The sequence below is a fragment of the Pleuronectes platessa genome, chromosome 16 (assembly GCF_947347685.1).
Source record: "Pleuronectes platessa chromosome 16, fPlePla1.1, whole genome shotgun sequence".
Lineage (NCBI taxonomy): Eukaryota > Metazoa > Chordata > Actinopteri > Pleuronectiformes > Pleuronectidae > Pleuronectes > Pleuronectes platessa.
The window spans coordinates 5,337,185-5,346,895 of NC_070641.1; the positions used below are offsets into that span (position 1 = coordinate 5,337,185).

A 9,711-nucleotide genomic window follows, 5' to 3' on the forward strand; every position below is an offset into this window, starting at 1 on the left:
AGCTCACAGGAGCGCGTCCTCATCCATACCCCGCTGTCATTAGAGCTCAGTATGTCTGACTCATCACAGCTCAAAACCAAACGCAATGTCTTCCTTAACAGAATTTCTTAGTTCACGTTTTGTTTCGAAACATTTAGTCGAGTATCTTATCTGATAGACAATGCACAAAATACCGGAAAAAATATCGGAATATGAATATTGAATCAGTGAGAGCCATAATAATGTGTAGACTTTATCCATCACCAGACTGTAAAGATGATTAAAACATGCCGCTGTGTCCAGAATATTATCCCGATGAATATGTCCCCTCCACCGGGATCCAACTCCGCCAATTTGGAGCCATTAGACCTGTAATGATTCACTTCCAAACCTGCCAACATCAAACGGCGGAGGACAATGCGGGTCTGGCCGCTGTCTCTGCCTGCGCGTCTTTAATTCTTCCATAACAAAAGTACAAAGGGCCGAGACGGAGACCAAAGGCTCCAGCCCTAAACACATTTAACACCTCTGTGGGCCGCGGCGCCGCGCCGGCCCGACGCGCACACCACGGCCCGTCTGGAGCGCACAGTGACAGGGGCAGGGAGCGGGGAGAGGAGCGGCCCCGCGGAGCGCACAGACAGACGCGGGGGAGTGGAGGGTGTGTGTGTGTGTGTTTGTGTGTGTGTGGGGGGGGGGGGGGGGGGGGGGGGGGGGGAAGACACAGAAACACCTCATCACCTCATCTTCTCCCCGAGTGTGGGATCAGACCAGGAACAAGCGAAGGAGACAGGGTTTAGTCAGACTGAAGCTGGAGCTGTGTGGGCCTGTGGAGGGGACACGAGCCGAGAGGAACACCGGGGAAACAAAGAGGGGATTTCTTTTCCCCCTCGTTTGTTTGTTTCATTTATTTTACTCGTCGAAAAGAGAAACAACCTGATGTGTAAGTACATGAAATTGTTTGAAACCTTGTGATCGCTCAAAACTAATTATTTGACAAAGGGTCAACGATATAGGAACACAGGTGAAATGACACCGCCTTTTCCAAAAGCCCTGAACCCGCGACGAATACGTGAATATGATTGATAATGTTGATAAACTTTATTTATGCAATGTTTTTAAAAAGTCATGGCAAGAGTCAGGCTATAAGGTGCTTCACAAAATAACATGTAAGTGCAAAGTTAGCAAATCACAGCAAATTCAGTTCATACTCAGGAATGCAATAAAATAAAACAAAACTGATCAACATTAAAGTTAAATTAATGATAACCTAATAACAGTAGTTTTATTTCCTCTCTGTCCCAAGGAAAAAAATCATAATTATCACAGTCTTTCTTTTAAATGTAATTTTAATTTACATCTGACCAGATTGTGACCTTGTATTGAACTCTTTACGTTGTCCCTAATTGGACGTTTGATGAAAGTGATCAAATACAAATATCCCCATAAATTGCTGTTATATTAAACTTTATAGGTGGTGTAAACGAAATATATATTATTGTGTCCACAGACAAAACAACACGCATATAGTCTTAGTTATTACAACCCTGAACTAACAGTTTATTATTAAAACAAACTTATTTTGGGATGTGGGAGGAGTAGAAATCTCCTGTCAACACAGATCCCAGTTATAGATCATGTACGAATCCATTAGATTTACCCAGGTTTTACAGCTGAGCTCAAAAACACTGCGACATTCTCTGAAACTTGTCACTAGTTCTGAATCAAGTTAATAGCTTTTCTCATAAAATAACATAAAGAGTCATGAAGTTACATGGGGACAGAACCATTTTGAGTCCAAAGGAACAGTAAAGATGAGGAGTAAATATGTGACATAGATAATATTTGACAACACGCTGTATTTCATAATATTAATCATAATTTACTTCTCATTTCAGTGGCAGAGGGCAGACAGACGCCGTTGGCGGATGTCGCCGGGCGCGAGCAGCTAGAGCTGTGCCCGCGCGGCGCGCTGCTCGACCCGAGCCGGCGGCACCGCACCGCGTTCACGCGGGAGCAGCTGTCCCGGCTGGAGCAGGAGTACCGCCGGGAGAGCTACGTGTCCAGGCCCCGGCGCTGCGAGCTGGCCACGGCTCTCAATTTACCGGAAACAACGATAAAGGTACGGATCACATAAGCGACCGTGCACTGGTCAGAGTGGGAGTTTGACTATTAAACCAACTCACTTACCGCTGACAACACAGATCATATCTGGCCTTTCTGCTATGAATGGATTTCCCCTTAAGAGAGCCAGTGTGGCTGCATAATGCAAAGTTACATGATAATATGAAAACCTGATTGAGAACGATACTGTACAGTATAACTTATTTGACCAATTTCTTTTGTTTTATTAAAGTTATGTTGGGGTTGTTTAAATTATGTTTTACAGAATGAAGGAAACTTAATGAAATCTTTGCATTGTCCATAAACATGTTGATATTAGGCATTTAGATTTTGAGCTGGAACATATATTATCTTTAAAATCAGTTTGTTAATAACTAACACAGAAGAAAAGAGGGATTCGTGTAAATTAAAAAATTTGAGGATCATTTTTTTATTCTATAATGAATGAAAAGCAAGTAAATGTTCAAACATTCAGAAGTTACAGATGTTTTAAACGGGAGCACGAAGTTTTTGTATATGTTTTAGTCTAGTATTAAATGCCGCTGGTGCTCAACGTCAGGTGTGGGGACCTCCAGGGGCCGTTGAGGTTTTGGGTGGTTTAGTTTACATCGACGAGCACAAGGTAGCATTACTAGGCAAACAGGAAACTGCACATGTTATCTGTGCAGTTATCAGAGCCAGACATAAATTCATTTAAAAAAAAAAAAAATTCGTTAGGGTATGAATGTGAATATAAGCATCTGTGCACCACATATTACGCAGCATACAATACCCAAAAAGTAATCGACAGTGATTGTAACTGTAAGTGATAGATAAACAACAGATCCCAGCATTGGCGAGAAAGCTAATAAGATAATATAAGAAAGCAAATAATATTTTGACCTGTTTCTGCAATATGGTTGATCCAGTTTGTCCAAATAGACACAACAAAAGTAAAAGAAGTTTTACAAAAAGTAAGAAATTTTGCTTCAGGTGAAGTTTTATTCCCGCAACTTTTTCTTGGTCAACCATCTGTAGTGGCCTACTGTGGAGCAATACCTCTGGCTAGAAACCAAATTGAAAGTTTCACATTATACAAAATGTTAATGAGTGAGCTATCACTTGTATTTTTGACATTTTATTACTTATGGACAAAGCTAAAAAAAAATTATAACAAAACTAAGTAGGTCAAAGCAGAAAGCAAAACAAAACCCTGCACCTAAAGGACAACGCCCCTCTGACATTTCCCATGGTTGTGCATTTTTCCTCTCCACTCCTCTTACTTGTCGTTTCAAACAACCCAGGCGATTGAGCAGTGACAGGTTTAGCAGCATCTAACATTTGACACAGAGGCCCACTGACCTAACGCTGAAGCTTTAATATGCAGTAAACACACCCACCTTTCTGGCTGCTACAGGAGGGTTTTTTATGAAAGAGCAGGAATGCGAGGCGAGCTCTTGTAAACGCTGCCACCTGACGTTTTAGAAGTGCAGCCTTCCGGGAGATTGCGTGAACTGGTAAAACAGTTGAGACTAGATAGACTAGATACACAGACAACTTGTCAGCCTCAGCTTTTAAGTGTTAAGAAGACGGGAAGGTCGCTGCTGCAGCACAGGAAAACAGGTCGACTGAGTGAAGTGTAATCTGCTGCAGAGTAAATGCAATTATTGGTCTGCAGTCCGGGCCTTACATTTGCAAAAACAAAACAAATATCTCAGGGGTAAAAAGCAGAGCCATACTCGTAGAAGACACAGACGAAGAGTTTGTGGCGATAAGAGCCGACACAGGCTATGTGTCCATTGCAGACCTTGATTAATAGTATTGGCATCGAATTTGTCGAACAACAGCCTATAAGTATCTTGAAACAGTCATTGACAAAAAACTGGAATTTGATGTTAATGCTTAGACAGTTTGTAAAAATGGACACCACTGTTTTTACTTTCTGAGGAAATTAATTGTTTTTAATGTAGAAAGAAAAATTATGTTTAACAAGTCCTTTTTTCAGTCATTTCTTATTTCCTGTATTATTGCGTTGTATGGATATTTGCTTACTAGAGATAATAATGCCTTAAAGGTTCAGTGTGCAGAATTTAGATATAGCTAGTAGTGAAGTTTCATGTTGCAGCTGAATCCCCTCACTCACCATCACCTTCCGGACATGAAAGTGAACGTGTGCTAGCCTTCACTTGTCATGAACACTCCAAAGGTGTTTAGTTTGTACAGTCTGGGCCACTGTAAAAAACATGGCAGCCTCCGTAGAGAGGACACGCCCCTCAACATTTATGAGCCAGAACAGCAAACTGGCCTAACTTTGTTGAGTGGCCAGCTGATCCTTGCAGTGAGGGAGCAGCAATATGATTGGCCGACACAGAGTGCGGTTGTCAGGCTGGGGTGTACGGTTTAGACACTTCCTGGATGTAGATTGGGCTTGATCGGATCGCAGCACTGTACGCAAGTACTAATGTCTTGAAGCCACTGGTAACCAGTGAAGGGAGCGGAGGAGCGGTGTGGTGTGAGAGAACCTAGGTAGTTAGAAGACCTGTGGAGCTGCTGCGTTCTGGATTAGCTGGAGGGGTCTGATGGCGCTAGCAGGCAGAGCAGCCTGGAGGGAGTTGCGGTAGTCTAGCCATGAGATGACACGCCCAGTAGATCTCTTTCATCTAAAACTTAAACACTAAACCTTTAAATGTATCATGAAGGTGGCTGGTAAGGTGATAGGTGTGTCAAAGACCCCCCTGACAGCAATCTTTGATCCTCCATAGGACCAGGTCTATTGTGGATTGCAGGAATCCCCCCCCCCCCCCCCCCCCCCCCCCCCCACTCCACTTTGAGTTTGAAATTCTCCTTTCAGGTTGGAGATGAGTCCCCCGGTTCAGGTGCAATAGGACTAAATACTCATTGGGTCCCTGTACAATAAATTTGCTGGACTTGCACATGTCATTTTAACGATGCTCTTTTTGAGTTTTTGACATAGGGATTATTTGTATGTATCTATCCTGTTCTTCTCACTTTGTGTGTTTTTGTTCTCTGATGATAAAGTAACCTTGAACTTGAACTTTACACCTAGTATACAATGTATTTCCTATACAGATTGTAACTATATATGATTTGGACCTGATTACATTAACACATGGTATTAACTGACTGCAGTGGTTTAAAACAGTTGTGTACGAAGGGATTTCCACCCACGTTGTTGTTGCATGTATGTTGGAACACAAATACATTCACACTTGTGTTCAGTTTGGTTCCACCTTGTCACCGAAGTGGTTTGGCTGTTAGATCACAATCCTTCCTCAATTTGTCTTGGGTGCACCTACTATATGTTTACTTTTTTGTGGTCAAATCCCTTCTGTCGTAAACCGATCACACCCAAAAAAATTGTTTATTACACATATATTCTAATGCCATTTGAGAGTGAGGACAATAATTCTGACAGATATGGGGGTAACAAAATACCAAACCCTTCTCTGGTGTTGAAGTTCAATGCATTGTACACCCATCCATCCTCCCTGACACTAATGATACACCACAGTCCCTCTGCCTCCTGCCAGTTCTTCCAGTAATGATTGAATACATAATGGCTGTCAACCTTTATGAGCAGATAATCTCAGAATGGAAGCGTGAAACTGTCTGCTACAGTACATCTCCCTCAACTATCACTGTATCCTTGCCCTCTCTTGTCCTTCATCTTCGAACCTTTCTAACCTGTCTTTCACTTTCCTCCACATCCCCTTCTTCCATTCCTTCTCTCACTCCTTCACTCTGTCCTTCCCTCTCTCCATGCAGGTGTGGTTCCAGAACAGGAGGATGAAGGATAAACGCCAGAGACACTCCTTGCCTTGGCCTCACTCTCTCGTCGACCCTCTGGGTGCCATCTTGATGGGACGCTCCTCTCCTGCCACCACGTTACCGTACCCCTTCCTCCCGCACCACCTGCCCCTCCACCACTACTCCCCGCTGGCTCTCTCCTCACCGGCATCCTCGGCCCACAGTTCCTACAGTGCACCCATGAGGCCCCTGGATGCACTCCGCCTCTCCCAGTACCACAACAGGGCGAGGGGGCTGCCTCAGACGACAGCAGCCTTCTACCCCTCCGCCAGCATCGTGCACCATCCACCTTCATGTGCCTGCCCCCTTTGTCTGTACTGGGGACCAGAACAATTCCTTAAAGCCAGAGGGGAGGCACTGGGACTGAGCCAGCCCCGTAGTACCAAGGCCAACATGGAGCCTGCTGGTTTGGAGCAGAGATAATGTAAATCAAGAAACAAGGTCGTCAAACTACTGTCAAATAAGCTGCTGCAAAATGGCAGCACAGTCACAGTGACTTTACTGAATGCTATGTACTGTACATTGAGCAGCTTTCTAAGTTGTAACAGACCAAAGACTTCCATGCGCTCATAGGTAGGTTTTATCAGGAAAACCAATTGACATGGCCCTGGAAAATAGAGGTCAACCTTTATTAGATGACAAAATTCACAATGGAGATGAGTTCAGTTTGTCGGCGTGAAACACACCTCACTGTTTTGCCAGAGCTAACAAGACATTTCTATTTCACTTGCACAACACAAAGATGAATTTATATGGAAATCTTAAGCACAGGTTTGTCTCATCTTGTTTGTTATGCTTTTTTATTCATCCTTTCGAACCGATCTACAAACTGTACTAATGTTTACCTGACAGCTTACACTCTCAGACTCATCTTTGGTTTTCTCAGTTTTCTGATTCCGTGGTCTCTTCTCTGTCTGCTGTTCTCTACATGCTTGTGAAGAATTGTTCTAGTTTAGCCTTAAAAAACCTGGGTTAGGGCCTGGAAGGGATATCTATTAATTTACGTCACCACTCTTTATACTTTGAATTCAGCCTAAACTACGGTGGCCCTGAAAGCTCAACGAACGGCAACTTAAGAAAACACATGCAAGTTGACAAAACACCTGCAAAAAGAGAAAAGCGCTGCAAATACCGGAACGAGCTGCAAATAGAGAAACGCGCAGCAAATACCGTAACGCGTTGCAAATAGAGAAACGCGCAGCAAATACCGTAACGCGTTGCAAAAAGCCAAACGCGCAGCAAGAAGCCAAACGCGCAGCAAGAAGGCAAACGCGCAGCAAGAAGCCAAACGCGCAGCAAGAAGAGGCCACAACACAACGGAAGTGTTTCCAGGGGACAGCTAAAAGTGATGGACACTGCTGCCACAAAAACGTCCAATACACCATAGAAATTCGGTTCCACACAGGGTTCAGCCACCCGCGGCTCTTCGGCCCCTCTGCAGTGGCTGTACAGTACAATGTTGTGCATATGTTTAGCGAACGCTGAACTTAACGAATCAGTTTTCATATTATTAACGTGAACGTAACGATGAACGTGAGTGAACGTCACGTACATTTTTTAAATCATCACCGTATCAGGCCATCATGAAATACCAGGAGCGGGCGAGTGTGTGTGTGTGTGTGTGTGTGTACGTGTGTCCCCCGGCGCTCCGACCCCGCCCACTCACTCGGAGAGAGCCACAGTGAGCTCTGATCACGGAAGATGTTCGATCTAGAGACATGTCGTCTTCTCCTGTTAAACTGAATAAACAGCGCTAACAAGCAAGCCCCTGTTTGTGAGGCAATATATTGTCCATAGTGTGCAGGGGTACAAAACCTTTACTATCAAAAGAGCGAGTGGGCGGGGTCTGAGCCCCGGGACCCGGGACCTATATACAGTCTATGCCCGGGACCGGAGCACTCGCTACACACACACACACACACACACACACACACACACACACACACACACACACTCGCCCGCTCCTGGTATTTCATGATGGCCTGATACGGTGATGATTTAAAAAATGTACGTGACGTTCACTCACGTTCATCGTTACGTTCACGTTAATAATATGAAAACTGATTCGTTAAGTTCAGCGTTCGCTAAACATATGCACAACATTGTACTGTACAGCCACTGCAGAGGGGCCGAAGAGCCGCGGGTGGCCGAACCCTGTGTGGAACCGAATTTCTATGGTGTATTGGACGTTTTTGTGGCAGCAGTGTCCATCACTTTTAGCTGTCCCCTGGAAACACTTCCGTTGTGTTGTGGCCTCTTCTTGCTGCGCGTTTGGCTTCTTGCTGCGCGTTTGCCTTCTTGCTGCGCGTTTGGCTTCTTGCTGCGCGTTTGGCTTTTTGCAACGCGTTACGGTATTTGCTGCGCGTTTCTCTATTTGCAACGCGTTACGGTATTTGCTGCGCGTTTCTCTATTTGCAGCTCGTTCCGGTATTTGCAGCGCTTTTCTCTTTTTGCAGGTGTTTTGTCAACTTGCATGTGTTTTCTTAAGTTGCCGTTCGTTGAGCTTTCAGGGCCACCGTACTAAACACAGATTAGAACACTTTGATACCACTGAACTGCATAAAATGGGTTTGTATACAAATTACAAAACATAACTGTGCGCCATGACCATTAAAACACAGGGATTGAAAGTGACTTTTTAATATTAAGATATACATGTTTATATATTATTCTTATCTCTGGAAGATGGAATATCTCGTTCAAACCAATATTTATGATGCAGAATGTGGAGAATTATTTAAAAAAGGTGAACATGAAGCCAGTTGGAAGGATTCCATTGTGTCGTTAAAGCGGTTTTCTGCTGCTCCCATTGATCCACTCCACTATTTTATGATTGGAGGATGGAGGCTCGGTAACTTCAGTTTTCACTGAAAACTGAAGAACTGTTGTCAATTCTGTTACGACATAATAAGATAATTATTTTCTGCAATATATGTGCATGGCAGCGTCAGTACAATTAGGTTGTGGAACAAAAGCAATGGTTAACGTTAGGCAACTAAAACACATGGCTAAGGAGACAACGATCATGGTTACGATTTTAAGAAGCAAATATGTTCAGCTCTTCAGCTGTTAGACAATACCAGCACTTTATTGTAAATCAAACACCTGCTAAGATTTTGTATTTTGCCACTTCACACTACGGGTATTGTTGTTTATAGACTCTTGTGATATATCAATCTTGTCCTCCACTGGCATGAAGACAATGGAACAAGTATCACATATATTTGTAATTGTTGGGAGAGTTTAACCAAGAAAAAACAACACACAGGAGGATATCTTGAAGTGACTGTAAAAGCACAATTACACAGAGTGAAGCCTTCGATGTAGGCTACATATCATACATGCGTTTACATATATGGAAGTAATGTTCACTGTTTTCTCTGCGTCAATACGACAGACTACTGCTTTTATATATTTTTTTTCACAACTGTAAGTTTTAAGTAGCATTCACTGACACACTGGGTTATGGCAGGGTAGAGATAGTAGAGTTCATAGTTGTTTACATTTCATTCAAGAACACATTAAATTCCTTGTTCAGACGGACAACTAGAGGCTAAGCAGATAGCTGCACATCGGTGTGTTTCTAGCAGGGTTTCAGTCTTTCTATCATTTTGTTGGTTAAATACATTTATTTAAAAGATAGATGGAATGCATTTTAAGCAATCCTGTTAAAATACGCTATGTGACATAAACCTATTACTAGTCTATGCATACATAGAGTAGTAGAAATGTTCAATATATTGGGAATTGTGCCTACTTCTGAGAGGGAAAGGGGAAGAACCTCCCTTTAAATTCACACGTGTG

At 43.3% G+C, this 9,711-nt stretch overlaps 1 protein-coding gene across 1 annotated transcript; it reads left to right on the forward strand.

The window, feature by feature from the left end:
* The first annotated feature begins 266 nt into the window (after positions 1–266).
* On the forward strand, positions 267–6,330 carry eve1 (even-skipped-like1). Its single transcript, XM_053443162.1, has 3 exons — positions 267–402; positions 1,875–2,098; positions 5,866–6,330. The coding sequence occupies exons 1-3, from the start codon at positions 267–269 to the stop codon at positions 6,328–6,330; spliced, it is 825 nt and encodes a 274-aa protein (XP_053299137.1).
* Positions 6,331–9,711: the final 3,381 nt, after the last annotated feature.